Genomic DNA, 20,410 nt, shown 5'->3' on the forward strand with positions numbered 1-20,410 from the left:
TATAAATTAGTAATATAATTAGTGACAACGATAAGACCCCTTCCATCTATGAACATATTTTTAGATTTGTTGTTATGGAAATGCTATTTTTAACCTGTCTAACAGCTATTTCCAAACAGTACAAGATCATGAGGGATCTATATGCCTTTCCAAGACATGGAGGAAAATTATTAAAAACTATGGGTGGCAACTGGCAATGTTACTTCCTCCATGTGCAAATCTTTCGGGAATTGCTATTGTCTCCATTCATGAGGTGGAGGGTTGGTATGACATGCGACAGAACAGCAGCGAAATGCCTTTTGCGTTGGACCCTAGCACTTCCCAACAAATTTATATCGGTTAGTGAGTTGATCTTCCAAATGAATGAGAGAAGGAGGGACCAAATAGAGGTTGCAAGGGCAGAATTGTAAATAAAGGCGATGTGGGTTTGGCCTCTGTTCTTTCCTTTTGCACGTGATCGACGGAAGCTCTCCAAAAATGCATGGTTGTGAGCTGGTATACCACATGCGTTACGAGTGTCCCAAGAAATTATAAGGTAGCCGCGTGTATAATAAATAAGGCAGTAGAAAAAAGGTACCCATATAATTGGATGATCTAAACCATCTGTAGATAGATAGGCCGTGCCAAAAGAAATTTTCATATGACGATCCTAACCTTCGGATATGTTTGGTGCAAAATGGACGGGTCAAAAAATTGATAAAACATGGTATAATGACCTCTACAAATCAAAGGGTTAGGATCATTCCGTGGAGAAGATTGTCAAGGAACAGCTTAGGAGCGTCACCAACAAATACATGGTTTAGATCATCCAAATAATCCGAGTCCCACTACATATAAGGACTTGCTTTTTTGCCACTCTAAAAAAAATATTTGAGACTGGGTTGTTGACTTGTTGGTTCTCATTTTAGTTTCCATTTTTGAGCTTTCTAGATAGCAAAAGGTTAACTGACTTTTAGCCTTTTTTAGGTCCTGTTCGTTTGAGATCGCGACAAAAACCAATTAATTAACTCAAAATTACACGTAATCATAAGTCCAGTAATCGGTTTGGGACCCACAATCGGCCGTCACAATCCCAAACGAAGATGGCCTAACCATAGTTTGCTTCTAGATATATCCGGATTATCAACTACTCTAGAATATACATTTTACAAATTAAAAACACCCATAAAATATACTCAGGCCCTGTTCGTTTTAGATTGTGACAACCGATTGTTGGCCCCAAACCGATTATCAGAAATTTGGAGTCTGGTAATCGGTTTGGGGCCCACAATCGGTTGCAACAATCTAAAACGAAGAGCGCCTTACGAGTAGAAGAGTATCTTTGCCATCAGGATTTATTTTATCCTTTCTGGGAAATGATATTCCCCTCCCCCCCCCCCCCCCCCTGCTGTAATAAATAAAATCTCTAAAGTTATTCGTTAGGTTTTAAAGGCAAAAGAAAACGTTAAAAGGGTGAATTTATCCTAAAGCAGCAGAACCACTCTCACAGAAACCGGTTGGGGGGGGGGGGGGGGGGGGGGGGGGTGAGTACGAGCGCCCTATCTTATTTATCCTTTTCATTTATCACATCCTCTTGAGTCGAGTTCGAGCTCTTCTGGTTGGTGGATTCATTAAAATAAAAAACATATAAGTACCATGACGCACCCCTGAGGACTTATGTGGAATTTTAGGTGAAGTCAATTTCAGGCTAGTTAATCTGAGAGATCAAAGCTTGGAGGAGAGTTAGTATCTTTAATTCATTTTTATTCATATGAATTTTTCTTAGATGTAAGTAGCCAAGAACTGGCATCGTTGTGCCAAACCTACCATTCCTTTGTCATTCTCTTTTCCTTTTTCCTCCGACATTTTTTAATCAATTTGGTTGAGCCACAGGCATCCTAAACATGTATGTTTAGCTTGTTATTGATTTGTCCTCGTGCATTTCACCAACACTAAAGACAATTGATGATGATGATGATGATGATGTGTGTGTGTGTGAGCGTGTGTGAGAGAGAGGGAGAGAGAAATTTTAGGATTATTTCTTAGGCGTAGAGGAGGTAGGTTTGTCGACCCTTCAGTACCCCTTCGCTTTGTATATTGTATAGATAGATCAGTTCGTTCACTAAACATTTATTTATAAGGAGAGAAATGATAGAATGAAGGGCGTCCTTGCAACAATCGGCTTCAAGGGCGCCCCTATTGGTTAATTTCTGCAAAGTGTGGTGCCCAAAACAGTGGACGCGCCTAAAAAAGTAGAAACCGTGTTGACTTTGATGAAATCAACCAATAAGGGTGCCCTTGAAACTGATTTGTACAAGGGCGCCCTTCATTCTATCATTCATCTTATAGAGATGGATCAAGACTACTGCTCTAGTGAGCCACTGCGTGAATGGGCCCTACATTGACATCATGGTGAACAGACAAATCACAGTTTGACGTGTTTTTTAGCACGACTTCTTTTATGTATCTTTATAAGCAAGTACTAGGCATTTTTGCACGACTTCTTGTTAGCTGTCTCTTTGTAAGAAAGTAATTAGGCACGGTTGATAGTATGATCACAATTTAATTTTGAATTATGGCCTTTTTTTGTGGTGAACAGATTCATAATTACACTCGCCCAGTGTATGTAACTAGCAACAAAACATGTTCTGTTGTCTTTAACTGAAAAAAGGAAAAAAAATATAGGGGTGGGGATTATAACGAAGTCTTCACAAGCCTTGTATTTTGTAATAACTTCCTGCACCTACAAAGTTGTGACCAAGGCACTGCATTTTATGTAATTCTGGAACTTCCTTTTACTCAGGGGACGTTTGAATACGCGGATTTTAGAATCCAGGTTTTTAGTTTGAAAACAGTGTAAAAGAGGGGATCAAGCTGTTGTATGCTGTCTTGACAGTGTTTGTTGGATTTTAAGTGAGAAATTCATGTTTTAAAAATCACTCCAGCATCCTGAAATTTCTAAAACCTGAAAAATTATGGGAGGATCTGCTACTCTCTTGCTGACGGAAAGAAGGGCAAGAAGTAAAAAATGAGTAAAAAACGATGGATTGTCCCCTTCTTCTCTTGTCTCTTAGCTACAATTTTGAAAAAATCCCGGATTCTAAAATCCGCGTATCCAAACGGCCCCTTAAGAATCAACAAAACATTTCTCAATTGCAAAATGCAAGGTCATCACAAAAAGGGAAATGATAAAATCACCCCTTTTCTCTACATGGGACAGCCAGCAAGTGTACGTGGCAATCAAGAACGTTGAATCCTTCCAAAGTGAAGTGCATTAGCCGCTCTCAAGAGCGCAGTCACTAAATGCAATCATATATTGAAGTAATAGCCAATGATGTGTTGGTGCGATCTAGTGTTGATGGAGATCTAAGATCATTAAGTAGTGATGCTTCAAGGCGCGTAATTGCTTTCCTTAAGACAAATTTCACCCCCACCAATAGTGTGCAAAGAGGCTCCGCAAATTGCCTCCAAGAGCCCATCAAAAAAAAAAAATTGCCTCCAAGAGACAATGAAGCATTGTAGGAATATCCTACAAATGTTTGACGACGTTTTGGACAAGCAAAATCAAACCCAAAAACGCCTTTTAAAAATTACAACCCTAAAGAAATCCACTAAAACTGTTTCTGCAGAAAAACAATATTTAGTGCACTATTATGTATAAAACTTTACCTTTAAAACAAGACAGTAGGGAATTTCATGAGAGAAAAGATCCAGCAATGACTAACTATCAAAAGACAGATTTTTTACTCTTTTTATAGAGCCATAGATGTCTTTTCAATGTAAAAATCATCCCTTCAAAATACCATTTAGAATGTTAAAAGCATCCCTTCAAAGTACCATTTAGATTGGTTTGTACAATGCTCGTTAGATCACACCTCTTAGCGACATAACTAATTTGGATCATCCATAAAATCTCCCTTGAGTTTGAAATCATCCATGACCGTTGGGAAGAGAAAAGACACGAAGAGATACAAATTTGGAAGTGAAAATATGTGTCTATTTTTCTCCCAACGGATAGATTTTCGCGCAGCCGTGGTCGACTGGACTACCCGCGGTCGCCCGCCGATATGCTTCTGGATTTTTTTTTTCCGATCCAAAGAACCGCGGTCGACTGAACCTCCGCGGTCAACTGGCCCTGTTTGAAAATCTGTTTTAATTTCTCTTTTATTTTGATTAAACATTTTCAAATATTTTGAATTTACCCAAAACACTTTGAAAATCTCTAACTTGATGTCCTTTTTCTGATAATGGGCAGCGATAAAATCAACTCCCTAGTATATTAAATCGACCCCCTTCCCCATGTCTCTCTCTCTCTCTACCGCTTTCCAAGCACTGCACTATATGGAGTCGGTTTAAGATATATGGGTAGGGCTGGCAACGGGGCGGGTCGGGGCCGGATGTTGGGCTCCTCTACTCCTTCCCCTCTGCGGGGAATTTCCCCCCTCCCCCTCCCCTCCCCACTGCGGCGATGGTGGGGAATCCCCCTTTCCTCCCCACGGGGAATATCTAATCCCCATCCCCTCCCCTTCCCCGCATCCTTCGGGGACAATCACTTTACTTTGTTAAATGTTATGTTTAAAACTAAAGATTTGCTAGGGACAATCACTTCATGCATGTTGCGGCTTGGCTGTTGCATATGAGAGTAGCCACACAACCCACATAGGCTAAAATTTTGTCTTATTCATTTTATTAACATGGGAAAAAGGTGGTTGCTCTCAGATTCATTTAATTGATCAATAGTCCCTAGCAGATTCCTAATTCCCAATCCCACTTGCCAAAAAGTACTGTACGTGCCACACCATAGGAAGATCCAAACCGTCCATTTGATGGGCATACCATACTACCATAGGCATAGGATGATCCAAACCTTCCACTTGATGGGCACATTGTAGGATAATCCAAACTGTCCATTTGATGGGCCACAACGTAAATAGGTTGTGGCCCAAAAATCATTTCCATAGGATAATCCCAACCCTCTGATCTATAGAGGAATTGCATATTATGGTACCTTCTATAGATCGGAGGGTTGCAATCATCCTATGGAAATGATTTTTGGGCCGCAATCTATTTACGTTGTGGCCCATCAAATGGACGGTTTGGATGGTCTATGGTGTGGCCTGTAAAGTACTTTTAAATTGTAGCCTATCAAATGGACGGTTTGGATCATCCTATGGTGTAGCCCATACATTACTTTTTGAAAAATAATGGACTATACGAGCGCACACCATATAAAATCTCATCACTCATCAGAGAGATGTTGCCTTTAATTGGGGGAGGGAGATTTTCAAAGAATTTAATGTTGCCTTACAGTGATGGTTCGATGGAGAGATTTTAGGGATTTCTAAGGATAATATACTAATATAATGAGGGACAATGCCCAATGAATTATGGGTAAAAGAAAATATAAAAAGCCATTTCACTATTTCAGGGACAAAATTGTACTAATGGAAATTATGAAAATTTTGGGGGAATCTTGTAGATATGTTTTGATCTAAGGGGTTTCTAGTAGCTTACCCAAAAAAAAAAAAAACACTTAAAAAAATACAAGAAAAAAATGGCATTAATGCGAGGCAGGGCGGGGCGAACTCCATCCCCTTCCCCGCACCGGGGAATTTTTTTAAAGTCCCTTCCCCTTCCCCACTAAAATCGGGGAGTCCCCTCCCCAAGCGGAGTGAGGCGGGGCGGATCCCCGCTTGTCCGGGTGAAATTGCCAGCCCTATATAAGGGGTCGATTTATCACTGCCCTTTGTTAATGGGATGACTCACTTTATTTTATACTTCTCGGATTGGCTGCTATATCTTTTTGGGAATCATAGTAGCCTTTTACTCTTGGTTAAAACATGTAAAATCGAAATTTTGTCCGTTATCAAAACATCGTCACACCAATATGAGTCCATGTTGACAGCACGATATATTTTTGTTCACAAACTCATCTTGTCTTTTATTATTTAAAGAACTCTCAATGGTAATTACAATTCTCAAAAAGCACTAAGAAGTCAATTAAAAAGGAAAATACAAGCTGGGTTTGTGCAATTATAAAACATGTTCGTGCTGATATCATTTCCCTATAAGCGTATATTTAAAATATTTTCCAATATAATAACTCAATAAAAATGTATAATTAGTGGTTTTAACTGTCCAGAATAAACTACGGATCAGAATTTCAAAATCGTTGCTGCCTGCTTAACCTTTTGTGATTTCAAGTACAGTCTAGTAAACTCAGTCTTGATACCGAGTCTAATCAGCTCATTCAAATTTTGAGTTAGACTTATTGCACTTTAAACTTTGGGACTTTGGAAAACACTTTGAAAAAAGCTCTAGATTGCTTCTTGAAAAACACTGGACTTCAACCATATAAAAAACCCTCCTTTCTTTGTGATTTTATATGGTGTAAGCCCTCATAGTCCCTTATTTTTCAAAAAGTACTGTACGGACCACACTATAGGATGATCCAAAACGTTCATGTGATGGAACACAAAGTAAAAGTAAATAGGTTGTTCCCCAAAAATCATTTCCATAGGATGATCCTAGCCCTCTGATCTATAGTCTATAGAGGTTTCCATACTATGCAGTTCCTTTATAGATCAGAGGGTTGGGATCATCCGATGGAAATGTTGAAGTTCTATTCGTTTCCTATGGAGTCACTTTCCTATTCCTTTCCTCTTTTTAGAAACCGACTAAAAGTTAAAGTTCTAATTAGATCTTATTCTAATTAAATCTTGCCGTTAAAGATATCCTGTTCAAGTTGGTGGGCAGTCAATAGAAGAGCAGGGGTTCAAGTTTAGACAGGGGTGTGAGGTTGTAATTGCGACACCCGGGCATCTTCTTGATTGCTTGGAGAAACGATATGCTGTTCTTAATCAGTGTAATTATGTAGTTCTTGATGAGGCTGATAGGATGGTTGATATGGGTTTCGAGCCACAGGTCATTGGGGTTTTGGATGCGATGCTTTCGTGCAATTTGAAGCCAGAGAATGAAGATGAAGAGCTTGATGAGAAACGGATTTATAGAACAACTTATATGTTCAGTGCAACAATGCCCGCTGCTGTTCAGAGGCTGGCAAAGAAGCATTTGAGGAACCCTGTTGTTGTTACTGTTGGTACTGCAGGGAAGGCTACTGATCTCATCACCCAGAATGTGATAATGGTGAAGGAATCCGAGAGAATTTCGAGGCTGCAGAGGATTCTGAATGGTCTTGGAGACAAGACAGCTATAGTTTTCACCAATACAAAGGAATCTGCCAATAATCTTTCCAATTCATTAAATAAATCCGGTTATAGGGTGACGACATTACCTGGTGGGAAGAAGCAAGATCAAAGGGATATTAATCTCGATGGTTTTAAGAACAAGGTGTTTAATGTTCTCGTTGCCACAGAGGCACAGATATTGTGGGGCGTGGGATTGATATACCAGATGTTGCCCATATTATCAATTATGAGATGCCAGGGGACATTGAGAAGTACACACATTGTATTGGTCGAACTGGGCGTGCTGGGAAGACGGGTGTAGCGACTACATTCTTGACTCTAAATGACACTAATTTGTTTTATGATCTTAAGCAAATGCTTGATCGGAGTAAAAGCCGGGTGCCTCTAGAGCTAGCGAGGCATGCAGCATCCAAGTTTAAGCCATGGTCAATTCCAAACAGGCCGCCTAAACACAAGGATATTATTTTTATTCAGTAAGGAATTCAGCTTTTAGAAGCCAAAATTTTCTTGTACTACAATGTGCAATTGTAGTTATGGGATGCCTGGTCTCTATTGCTTGTATTTTTGTTTCTTGGTGGAGGCTATTTATTATAGCAGGATACTTTATGACTGTATCTATATGTTCTTCATTAATAAAATATACTTGTTCGAAAAAAAAAAAATATTAATTGAATGCTTCGAACTAATTGCAACATGTATCATTGTTAAAAGCCTCTGAGTCGACTTGGTGAAGAATTAGTGAATGCTTGTCTTACACCTCAAGTGGTTGAATGCATAGAAAAGATCAATTGAATGTCTTAAATCTTTTTTTTCCTGAATACCTTTAATATTTTTTATGCTTTTGACAAAATCTATATATTTCTCATTGAAGTTAAGTTTGTGCTTTTTGTTAGTAACTAATTTTTAAAACATTATACTATTATTGTTTTGCAGGCTTATACTTGTTCAAAGCAAGTGTCGCAGGCTCTGATTTTTTAACTGGCATCCTCATATTTCGGTAAATTCTTTTTATGATGGGTAAACCTTATTCGAGTCAAAGTAACTTGCCTTTCCCATGCTAATTGTGGTAATACTCACCATGCATCTCGAAATTGAGCTAATCTCATTGCATTAGCCTCACAGTTGGTGTAATTTGTAAAGCCATCTTATTATGTTCCATAGAAATTTCTAAATACAAGTTCCTTTCAAAAAAAAAAAAAAAATACTATGTAGAAGTACTCGACTACTTTGTTGACTGATCATTTCTCTTTATTCAAACCACCGGTTTATTATTAATAAGATAGAAACATACTCCATCGTATTTCTTATACATTGCGCTTGAATTGATGTTATTCATTATTATGGAGCACTATAGTGTGTAGTGGTTCTTACTTGCTTTCTTCACTGTGAAAGAAATAATTATTCGTCTTCCATAAGCATGCATCATATGCTCAGGAACTCTTTTGTATGCCACAAGCATGCATCATATGCTTATGGGCTCTTCTGCAATTTTTTTTTTTTTTTTTTGGAAAAGGGACTCTTCTTCAAGTTATAGAGTATTTCTTAGGAAATGACTTTCTGCTTTCATGAGTTATTAAAAACTGTGGATCAGTTATCTTATAGTTACCATATATTTGGTTTGCATTTTACTAAACATGTGCAGATGGAAATACTGTCATTACAAAATGGTAGTTTATAGTGTTCAATCAAGCGTAAATGGAATGGAGCCAAGTGATCATCATGCAATTCAAATAAGGTGTTGATTCAGAGTGAATTCAAACATTTGTTCATTAAGTTGGCAACAGTATGGACGACCAAAAAAGTTACGGAGATGGAGGTGGCACAGAATCATAATTACTGTGGTAGAGCAGTGTTGTAGTTGTCAATTCAAGCGGGTGACATCTTAGGTTGAAGACTCTAGTAAAGTTTATTATATACATTTTATACGTAGAGGGAAGGTAACTAAATTGTGAATGTCATGCCCCTGTTTTAGGAGTGTAGGTGAATGCCAGTAACAGTTATTGTATGGGCACAAAAATGAAAGCTGATTCATATATTAAAACACCTCTCTCTTTTACCCTACACCAGTAACACTGATGCACGCTCATCTATTCCAACCTCCCATTATGAGGTCAAGTTGGTGCTGTCTTTGCTCCTCCCGAGCTAGAAATTCCTCTTGGCGAGCTTCCAAGGAATGAATCTGGTCAGATAGTGTTGAATGAGAAGGGCACAGAAACTCGTCCTCAATCTCCGCTCCAGGCGCTCGTTTATGAGCCATAGGCATAGGACTGGTTCAGGAAATAGCGGTGGCAGTAGTTAAATTCAGCGCCTTTGCAGTGGCACTGCCCTCAGGTACTAGGAAGTAGCTGGAAGAGTTTCTTCTTTCACTCAGCAATACAAAAGAAGCATGAGAAGTGGTGGAATCTGAATTCCAGAAGATGACTCCTATAGAATAAATTCAAATGGACTGGTATTAGATGGATTTCACAAAGTGTTATGGTACTCTCAGCTACTAGATGAAATCTAAAAGAGGACTGGAATAGTCTTTGTCAGCACATTGAATCTGCTGTGCGTAAGAAAGGAGAAGAAGAGAACACAAGATAGGATGTATGTCACCTTATGAAAGAAGGGAACGATTTGAATGGTGAATAATTGGAATGAAGCTCTCAGGTTATAACTTTTCTGAGCTAGATCTATAGAGTGAAATGGAAAAACTCAAAAACACAAGGATACCGGTTGTGGAAACAGAAGAAGGGAAAACAAAGAGTATATCGTCGATTGAATCTGCCGAGGCAGAGCAATAGGCGATGCTCTGTTTTCTTATGTAATTGACATTGTCGATCCTTGTGCTATTAACACTTGGAAGATCAAGGATTTCAGGATGTCACAGTGTCCCGTATCTGTGATCTTTTGAAAAGTGCCAAACCTCTGTCAATTTGAAGCTGGAATATGGATCTACAGGAGGAAGAAAAGAAATGATCCGGTAAAGTTGAATGTGAAAAGGCAATGATGCACTCTGATTATCTACAATACCATGAAATCAAATGAAACAAAGTGCAGTTGAAGGCTAAAGTCATGGATGCACAGCACTGTAATCGATCTAATGATGTGCAACATATAGCTATTGTTCTTAGCTCACTGCCTCTCTTTATGAAAGGAGACAAGTTTAAAAACTTTCCAGACTAAGGTTTGATGAACAACAGATCCAGTGCATAGGAATTTCAGGATTTGCAAAAGATCAAAAAACTTTTGCAAACTGAGCTCTAATGCCAATTGATTTAAACTGGATCCGATTTAAACTCCCTTTTGGTTTACCAACACAAGATTTAGGACTGGTAGTTGTGAAGGAAAGAAATTGTAGAGATCTAATGCTATAAGTACAAAGGAAAAGAATATGTACGAAGAAGAAAACAATAAGACAATGTTTTTTAAAAAGAGAAACCCAACAAGAAATACAAGTTGAGAAGGTAGAGAAGAGAAAGACTTACAAGACCAAAGTCTTCTCCAATCTCCTCCCTTGATCTCTTCCCCAACCATTTTTCTCAAATTCTCCCAAACCTCAAGAGTTTGGTTACACAAAAGCTCGGCAGCCATCGGAATTTGGTTTGGATTTGGCATGCTATTCCACGTTTGGTTGCCAAAATGCATGACTCCCATTGACTCCCTTGGATTTCTCTCATGTAATGATTGCTTGTCTTTCTTGTCCCCTTATTCCAAAAGCAAGAAATTATGGTTGAACTTTCTAGGGAATGATGCTCTCTCTATCTCTATCTTATCTCTCTCTCCTCTCTCCCTATATTGGTAATGACACCCCCTACATTTTCTCCTACTCTCCTATTATTTGCCGCCCAACCAAATGCTACTACACAATTTTCCGAGGTAATTCTAGGCAAATAAAAATTCTTGTCTCTTCCCTTTGACTTCCTATTCCACTACTCTCCGAGCCAGTCCAAGCAACCTCACGTAGCATTATTCAAAAACTTTGATCTCACCAAGATATCCAAAATGAGACCCCTCATGAGCTGCCAATCCAACAAAATGTTGCCAAGTGTCCTTGGCTAGCTGGCTTGCTTAGTTGGCAAGGCCAAGTGGCACTCTTTGGTGGCATCACATGTAGGGTTACAACAGGTTCGGGTTGGGTCGGGTTTTTCAAAACCCTAGCCCAACCTTGGATCCCATTATCTCGGCCCTGATCTGCCATGACCCTAAGTCAGGGCCGGAAAACCTCAACCCATACCCGCCCTACAGGGTATTGTGCTGGCCCCGGCCCGCCCTGATTGGGCAGAGCCTGCCCGGCCCTAATTGACCCTAGTGCAAATACCTGTTAAGAGTGCCAAAAATAAGGCAACCACTTATCGTATGGAACAAAATGATCAATAAACAGAGAAATGGAACAAAATAAGACAATATAAACTCAACAACATGATGGGCAACAAAGACAATTAATAATAATAGGGAAATGTTATCAGCACTACTGTATTTTGATGAGGGCACTCCTCATTTTATTAGAAGTATGGTATAGCCCGCACCATAGGATGATCCAAACCGTCCAGTAGATGGGCCACAGCCTAAATAGGTTGTGCCCCAAAAATCATTTCCATAGGTTGATCCTAACCCTCCGATCTAAACGTTAGAGGGTTGACCCTAACCGTCTATAGATTGGAGGGTTAGGATCAACCAATGAAAATAATTTTTGGGGCACAACCTATGTAGGCTGTGGCCCATCTAATGGACCATTTGGATCATCCTATGAGGAGGGCCATACCGTACTTTTAATAAAGTGAGGAGTGCCCTCATCAAAATACAGTAGTACTGATAACATTTCCCTAATAATAATCTAAAGAAACATCAATCCAAGATAATAGAAAACATTAGCAAAAGAAACATGCACAGATGGTTCAATTCTATAATAGAAAACTCAGGGTCGGGCCGGGTCAGGGTACTCGAGGCATTAACCCAAAACCCGCCCGACCTGAGTCAGGGTAAAAAAAAAAGAATCCTAACCGGCCCTCAGGGTTAGAAAATCCAGCCCTGACCCTGTTCGGGCTCAGGGCGGGTCAGGGCTGACAGGGCCAAACTTGCACCCCTACAAGAAACTACTACTTCATAGCTGTATGTTGTAGTTCTCACTTCATATCAAGGGATTTGCTAGCGTCCATCACAGAAGGCTTTTGGTGGATAGTGAGAGCAGCCACCTCGTGAATGAAGACAAAGTCTGCTGAAAAGTGATCATGTGTGGCTGCTGTCAGATGCAATAGACTATCCGTGAAAAGCCTTCTGCGATGGACGCTAGCAAATCCCTCATATCAATAGGGCATAAAAATGGTGGTGGGACCACCTATGACTGGGGACACTCATGTCTGTCTAACAATTTTAACCTTCAGAAGATCTTAACCGTCAACTGAAGGGGCCTCTTAGAATGGAGAAATGCAGGTCATAGGAAATACTCTCCCTAGGTAACACTTTCTTAAAAAGAAATTGTTCTCAGGCTGTTCTCTGCAGGCTACGTAGAAATACTTGGACAATCTGTTCAAGGGACTGGTTACCCTGCATGAATAATTTTATCTTTGAATAAGACTTTCATATTGAATACGATGTTTGTATAGTATGCCTTACCGCCTTACCCATTGAGGGTTTTTTTTGTAGAGGTGAGCTAGGGCTAGAAAGCGCATCCAAGGAAAAGATAAACCCCGGCTTGCCATACCCCAAGAAAAATTAATTATTTAATTGTCATAAATCGAGCATAACGGGGGCATTCATGGTTAAAATGACCAATGTCTATTATTGATTGTATCGTCTGATGAGAGACCTTGTTCTACCTACCAAAAAAAAGGCATTGTACCACATTTAGGCCATGTAGGCCCCTGTTTCGGTCCTAAGTGGGGGCCAGCCTAGTTGTGAGACTGAGACCCAACTTGGCATGGGACAAGTTTGTAGGGGCTAGACTAATGCATTCTCAATTATTCCTGGGGCATTTGATACCTGATTGAGTGCCTTAGACTAGGCCCCTTAAACCTGTCACATACTAGGTTGGGTCCCAGCTAGTTCCATACCTAGGCAAGTCCCGGCTAAGGACCATAACAGCCCCCATTGGACGACATGCAACAATCACGGTACACGTTTTGCGGTGATTGGGGTGTGCTACTAACTTTGCTACTTCAGCCCTTATTAGACCAGGCATCAATTTAATAACTCACATCAGATTCTATTTTAAGAGTGTAATTTGCATTTTATTAGCAAGAATGATGATAAACATGCCCTTAAAAGCAGTAAAAAGCATGCCTGACTCTCAAGATGAACATCAACGATAACTATCAATCTGTGGATCCCACATGGTGATGGTCCCACTCTAAACTTAATTCCCATCAGTAAATCAATAGTTTAGCTTTTCTATGGAGAACCTCTACACAAAGTTTGTTTGATCAATGAGCTAGGATTATTTAATCCTGTTGGAATCAACAACAGTGGGCTGGAATTAAAGACACTAGGCTTATGGAACAAATTGTCACCAATTGAACATGCGACATGGTGCCAAAGACCCCAGGATTGATGGAACACATTCAAGGCGCTTTAAATCTCAACATACTGTAATTACTCCATCCTTACTAAAGCTAAACCAAATTTCTACTTTTCCCATAAAGAAGAGAGTTGCTTTGGTTTTTCAACATTGTCTCTGTCTCTTTCCTTGTCTTCACCATTAGTACTCGTGGAAAGCGACCTCACTCCTCGCCCAAACCCGTATTTTACCCTACAGAGTTGAAACCGATTCTCTTCCGGGTCATTAATTTTATTTACTTCCCTATTTAACCCCTTTCTCCCTTTCTTCAGAGTGTTTTTTTTCTTTTTGCCTTTTACGCCCAACCATCACTCTCCTCGATTCTCTCCTTGTCTCCACCCATTGTCCGAGTTAAAAGAATCTGAACTCTGTCGTACCCACCAACACCGCTGCACCCTTCATTTACTCCTTCAATTTTGATAAGACCACCCCTACACGTTGTCTCTCTCTCTCTCTCTCTCTCTCTCTCTCTCAATGTGGTTACACGTGAATATATTGATGGTTACATGAGAAGAGTTGGAAATTTGCAGAGCAAGGGATATGGGTCTAAGTGGGTCTGACGAAATTCCATGAAGGTGTAAGTTCTAATGTTTGACTAAAAGGGTCTACCGATTTTAAGGAATTTACAAGGTGCAGAGATTGGTTCAAAGGGTGAGTTTCACTAACCCCCTTGAGTGAAAGTTTTTAGAAAACCCTCTATTACTAAATGGGTGGGTTTATTAAGTGCCTAACCGTTTAATGACATTCTACCAACTTGGAGTTTTTTGTGAAATGATCCCTATCGAATTTATGTGAAAAATCCACACTTGTTGGTGTTGTCAAAATCTTAGTTGGAAGTTGGAATTCTTTCTAAGCTTTTGATTGAGACTTAACGAAATATTTGATGCCCATTTTAGGATGACATTCTTCCAGGTTTCAAAGGTGTTAGTGTTAGAGAAAACTAATAGAATTTTTTTCTTATCACGGGCATGGCTTTCTTTGATTGTTTAGGGAAGTTCATCTACTTCTAAAGCACACATTAGTTTCTTTATTTGGCTCGTAGAGATTTACATATATACCCCGAATCTGTGCTTTGGGCACATGTCACATCTCACTTGGACTAAGGACTTATTGAAATCATTAAGAAAAGGGTGATGTGGGGGTTCTTGACTTCAATCAAGCTCTTATTGAGGAATGCTAAAATCGCAGGGTATGTGCACATCCAATTTCCTTTTCTATTGTGTCATTTGCTGCCAAGTATTGAGGATTCCTCACTTTATCTTTGTTTACACCCTCAAATTCAAAATTTGAAAAGAAGGGTTAAATATATAAACATAAGGCAGCATGCGACTTTAAAGCTTGTTGTTATCAATTAAGTCGAGAGTATATATGATTAGTTGCCTAGATTTAGGAGACCATACACACGTGTACTATTCGAACTCAATAACCTTCAGTGATTCGAATTCGAATAACAGCACGTGTGCTATTGAGCGCCCTAACGATCAGATGATTAGAATCTGTGCATTATTGGAACGCTTGGACAGCGTTTAGCAAGAGGTTAGGCTAATTAACTCACATGTTGATTTTAAAAGGAAAAGCAATTATAAAACAGTAGATCAAAAACCACCACGACTGAAGCATATAAATAGAGGAGATGTCGAATTGAAGAAGGATCTCAACACCATCATAAAACTTTTGTTTTCTAGTAGCAGTTTGCAACTTAGCCTTTCTTTCTTTTTCTCTTGTTTCTCCAATTCGATTGTATGTACTAGGATGCATCAATGGACACTATTTCGAAGAAGGTATCCTCTGATTTTGTTTTTTTTTTTTTGTGAATTAATTCTCTGTACACTAGACGAATTTTAAGGCCCTCATTCATAAAGAAATTGAACCAACAATCATTTGATTGTAAGTTCACCCATTACTCAAAATCAAGTTACATATTCTAATTGGGAAAGGCATTCCAACATTCGATCGAAAGATTCTCTCTTGTACAAATATTGTGTAGGATTTTTTGCACAAAAAATCTTCCACCTTATCTACAAGCAATGTAGTGGGAAACAAACCCATCACACTAACTATATAAATGAGAAAGTGCTAGCTTGTGGGTGAAATTTGTGTGTTAATTAGCAAGGTGATTGGAGGAGATATTTGCACACAATTTGCACCCATAGTCCAATTAGATTGTAATTAATCTCAGCCTTTCGCGTAAAGTGAATGGCTGAGGAGCTTATCAATCCAACAATGGATTTCATGCAATCCCTAAAATAAATATTCATCAACCAGAAGTCTAAAGTGAATGGTCCCATTAAGTTATTAATGGTCTTCATAACTCTATCTGATGGGGTGAAAAACTGATCATAAAGAAGATGCTGACCACTAATTAATGCTTCTAGTCATTTAAGATGGGAGATGTTTGCCAACTTTGTAGCATCAGTAAATAATTCACCCCTTAAAATTCATATAGAGCTAAGTTTAATTGAAGTAGGGTAGGTGAAGTACATAAACAATATAAAATGTTGTTTACTTAGGCTTGCTAGTAGGTGAACAAAAGGGGAAGATGGAGGAAAAGAGACAGAGTTAGGTGAAGACTAGACTATATTACATCTGAAAAAGCGTATGTGAGTTCTCATTTTTGTGAAGGAAAAGTATTCCTATGATGACCTCATTATATTGGGGTTTGGGTCTGTCAAGTTATTGTCGGAGCCAGACTACCTTTTCACTACAACAACCACATTCCATTTCTCGTTACATCCAGATTGCTGTTTAAAGATTATAAAAATAGGTTCTGATTTTATGTAGAGTCAAGTGTGCCTTCTCACACACGCGCACATAGTAGATGGGTGTGTAGGAAATAGGAAACAATGTACATTTTTACCAAAAATTTTCCAAGTATTTCCTGAATTTTACAAATATTTTGAGGTCCCCATGTAACTTTGTAACAATGGTTGTAATGACATTTCCTTGTTAATGACAGCATTCTCTGCTCTATTTGGATTTAAGGAATTTTCTAGAAAAGTTTGGAAAGGAAAAGTATTTTTAAAATTTTCTATTTTTTTTTTTACACACAAAAAATGATAATTTGAACCAGCCCTACACAATTTTGGCTTAGAGGGACCTTCAATTTATGATAATATCCCTCTAAATTAACCATAATCATTTCTTACCATCTGAATCTTAGAATGAAAATTTTTCCCCCAAAGAAATCTTCCATCAGAAGTGCTTTTCTTGCAATCCAAACAGACCAAAGGATGCACAAAATCTAGGGTTTTCCAGCAGAGTGCATTGAATGTTCGGAAAAAGAAAGTCCGGCTACATCACCTCATCTCTGTCCAGCAGATATGTGCCCTTAAGCTAATAAACCCAACCAATTTGCACTTGGATTTTCAGTTTATCGTGAGATTTTAATTTCTAGCAGAATTTTTCCATGCTAGCTATTGGATTTTTTTTTTTTTTGGAAACTTCCCCGATGGAATTATGTTGGTGGAATGTCCCACGCCTTTTTTTAAAAAGAGGCCCCATCTACCTGATTATGTAAATTAAGTAATATTATTCAAGTATTTCAATTATGAGGTATGATAGATGCAAGGGCCAGAGAAGGGCCCTTGAATAGATTTATAGATCCACGTCATTTTAAAAGTTGGTTGAGAAAATGAATTCGGTTGCACTTAAGATCAGGGACCCTTCTTTAGCCCTTGCATAAAGAAGGCCCTTGCATTTATCATTCCTTCAATTATTTATGCATTATAATTCAACACTCAAGACCAACATTTTCTTTCCTCTTCCTCTCCGTCCATTTTCATGAGTATAATAATCTTTCTCTCATACTTCAAATCAACATTAACACCTCTCTACCCCTCCCTTTTTCTTACACTAGTAATTGCTAAAGCCAGCCTAGATAGTAGGTAGCCTGTCTACGTAGAACCCTGTATTTTTTCTTCAATCAATATGCCAACATGCATGCTCCATATGCATTTTCAGACAGACCTCTTCGAAATTACACCTCGACAGAACACACACCTTTGCACCACCTGTGATAATCCTAGTAAAAACAGTTCCCATTTCCAATAACAACATACAAAAACAGTTCCCATTTCTAATAACAACATACATAACATGACCTTCTTACGTAACCAAAGACAACACCATTTCTAAACTACCTTTCTAATTTAGCAACCTTTTCCTAACACGGGTCTTTTTCCTCCTTCAGTTCTTCGAAGGAAGGAACTGAAAGAACTGGTTAGGAGTGAAGTTCACTGTCATGGGATTAGTGGACTTTGACTCTATTTTCTTTGCTCCTATTCCATCACTGTGGAGAGGGAAAAGCTGAAGGGTCTGAGAATCTCCATATTCTTCATTGGCCTCTAAAATTTTGTTCACCATTAGTGTTGGCTCTGTTGAGTGAGTAGTAGTGGTGGTGCTGTTTATGTGGTGAGAAGTAGAAGATAGATGAGTCATCATCTGCCACGTGGCCTGCATTTCTGCCTGGCTTTGCTGGTGTAATTCTCCTTGGCATTGAATCCATCTGTCTCTACTACTCCCTACTTTTGGTCTCGACATGGATGCAGATTCCTGAGAAAGAAAAGATAGAGAGACTCAGAAACATAAGATTTCATGACCAGCCATACAGAAAGGAAGGAATGCAGGCTTTTTGGGCCCTTTACGTTTCCCAACATACAAAAAGCTTTCTTACTATCTGCCTTTCTTAATTTCCTTCTATCCTTTTCAGTCTGTTGTATATTTTATTTTATGTTAATATTATCTCATTTCACATGAGTTGGACTAGAACAAGGACAAGGAAGATATTTTGAGTACCTCTGAAAGAATACTGTGGTTTGTATAAGGAGGGGGAGACCAGCTCTTGGACCCTTCATCAAGAAAGGAAAACATTAAAAAAGAACCATTTTACTTTGTCTCAAATAAAAACAAAACAAAAGTTAGAGGTCCCTCAAACCTTCTATTGGAGCTTTCTATGAGATTTTGAGGTCAAGAAAGAAAATGGACAGATAAGCTTTGTGTGTATTACCTGAATGATCTATTCTCTCTAGGGTCTCGGCGCCGCGTTCCGCCGCCTCAGTTTGGCGTCGGCGTTTCTGCCGCTCTCTAGCCTTGTGATTCTGAAACCAATAGAAAACGTTTTTCCCTTCAATCTTTCCAAATCTTCGAAGCTGAGCAGTGATATGTTGGATTTGTTCGGCAGTAGGTGTACGAGTCCCGCTTCGATACAAATCCTCGAGGGTGCGTAGCTGCTCTGGTGTAGGGTTCCACCGCGAGCTCACGGGAAAGTCTCTCTTAACTTGTTCAATTCCTTAGAAATCATTTATAAGAGATTTATTAGTATAAAAGAGTCATGTAATTTGAGACATAAAATGAAAAGGAGATAGCTCAAGCCTCAAGTTAATGATAAAATTACTTACCCACATGGTTATCTAACAGAAAAAAATCGTTGCCTTGAAGACGACTAAAGCAGGATGAGGATATAGCCCTAGTAGTACTGTCAGTAGTAGTAGAAGTGAGAGGCCTTGGCATGAGAGGTCTAAGTTTTCTCCCATTGAAGGAATCAGAGGTGTTTAAACTGCTCCCATCACCACAACCCATCATCCACATTTTGGCACTTGTAGTATAGTCTTAGTCTATGAGCTCTCTCTCTCTCTCTCTCTCTCTCTCCCCCTACATATACATATGAATGAATGGATTTTTCATGGGTTGTTTAAATAGAAGAAGGGAAGAAAGAGAAGAGGTTGACTAAGTATGTAGAGAGAAAGGTGGTTTGAGGGAGGAGCTGAGCGTGGAATTCTGGGAGTTATAGGGAGTCGGGAAGGAAAAAGACGTGACGATGATGAGGGCTATCATAAGGCTCATCAGCTCTTACGATAATTTATTGTTCCTCCCCTGACTCGTGCCTTTCACACTTATTCTCAATCCGAACTGCCCCTGCATACAACCCTCTTTTGTCTACCTATGCTCTCTCTCATATTCCCCCCCTTTCCCCTGCACGAATTTCCCTGAAATTCTCCAGAATCTCTTCCCTCTTTCAAATCATCCGTCATTTGTAAATCTATATACATACATGTAAACAATTGGAAAATTACTTTCTAAACTTACTAATGTAAATTCCTTCTAGATATTAAGAAGTCTTCTACTTCGCTTTATTTGCAAAACACTATTCTAGTCTTGACAAATTTGCAAATAGACTCATATCATTCATTCCATCGATTGCGACCAAATCGCATGGTAGATTTTTTTTTTTTTTGGACGTATTTAAAAAGACTGAAATGTTCTTACACGGGAAAGGACAAAATTATTATCTTATAAAAAGACCGAGCCCACCCCATAAAAACATGGCCTTTTAGAAAGTAATCTTCATCTTTTCACAAGTACATTTTGGTCTTTTGTGAGTAAAAAAAAATATGCCATGGGCATTTTGGTCACAAATTGATGCCATGACCAGATTTGCAAAATTCTCTAAAACGTGATGACTCTATTTGCAAGTTCTCAAACTAGAAGACTGTTTTTGCAAATAAAGCAAAGTAGAGGACTCCTTTTGCTAAAACCACATTTCTTAAGAGCCATCAAATGTAACTTTAGATGCCATGATACTCACTTTGTTATTTAAAACCTTATGCTTTGTAACTTTTCCAATAACTGAAAATTTTAGTGCCTGTTTGGATACTTCTAAAAATTATTATAATCTTGTATGCAAATGGTT

At 38.9% G+C, this 20,410-nt stretch overlaps 1 protein-coding gene and 1 pseudogene across 1 annotated transcript; one reads left to right on the top strand and one right to left on the bottom strand.

Annotated features, from left to right (window-relative positions):
- Positions 1–196: 196 nt before the first annotated feature.
- On the top strand, positions 197–7,837 carry LOC143876399 (DEAD-box ATP-dependent RNA helicase 21-like; annotated as a pseudogene).
- Positions 7,838–17,735: 9,898 nt separating this feature from the next.
- On the bottom strand, positions 17,736–19,744 carry LOC143876740 (WUSCHEL-related homeobox 1-like). The gene is made up of 4 exons (XM_077378436.1): positions 19,119–19,744; positions 18,728–19,009; positions 18,517–18,569; positions 17,736–18,273 (listed from the first exon to the last, which is right to left on the bottom strand). Exons 1-4 carry the CDS (start codon positions 19,306–19,308, stop codon positions 17,908–17,910), a joined length of 891 nt encoding a protein of 296 aa, XP_077234551.1. The 5' UTR covers positions 19,309–19,744; the 3' UTR covers positions 17,736–17,907.
- Positions 19,745–20,410: the final 666 nt, after the last annotated feature.

Source organism: Tasmannia lanceolata, unplaced genomic scaffold, assembly GCF_043159265.1.
Source record: "Tasmannia lanceolata isolate RefF3 unplaced genomic scaffold, GAP_Taslan_0.1 ptg000005l, whole genome shotgun sequence".
NCBI classification, from domain to species: Eukaryota; Viridiplantae; Streptophyta; class Magnoliopsida; order Canellales; family Winteraceae; genus Tasmannia; species Tasmannia lanceolata.

What these genes read in the sequence shown, in the direction of transcription:
- LOC143876740 (XM_077378436.1), bottom strand. Translation starts at nt 19,308, where the DNA reads ATGTGGATGATGGGTTGTGGTGATGGGAGCAGTTTAAACACCTCTGAT. An exon ending in TCTGTTAGATAACCATGTGG is followed by an intron (nt 19,010 to 19,118) that starts GTAAGTAATTTT and finishes ATGATTTCTAAG; the next exon opens with GAATTGAACAAGTTAAGAGA. An exon ending in AGAGAGAATAGATCATTCAG is followed by an intron (nt 18,570 to 18,727) that starts GTAATACACACA and finishes TTCTTGATGAAG; the next exon opens with GGTCCAAGAGCTGGTCTCCC.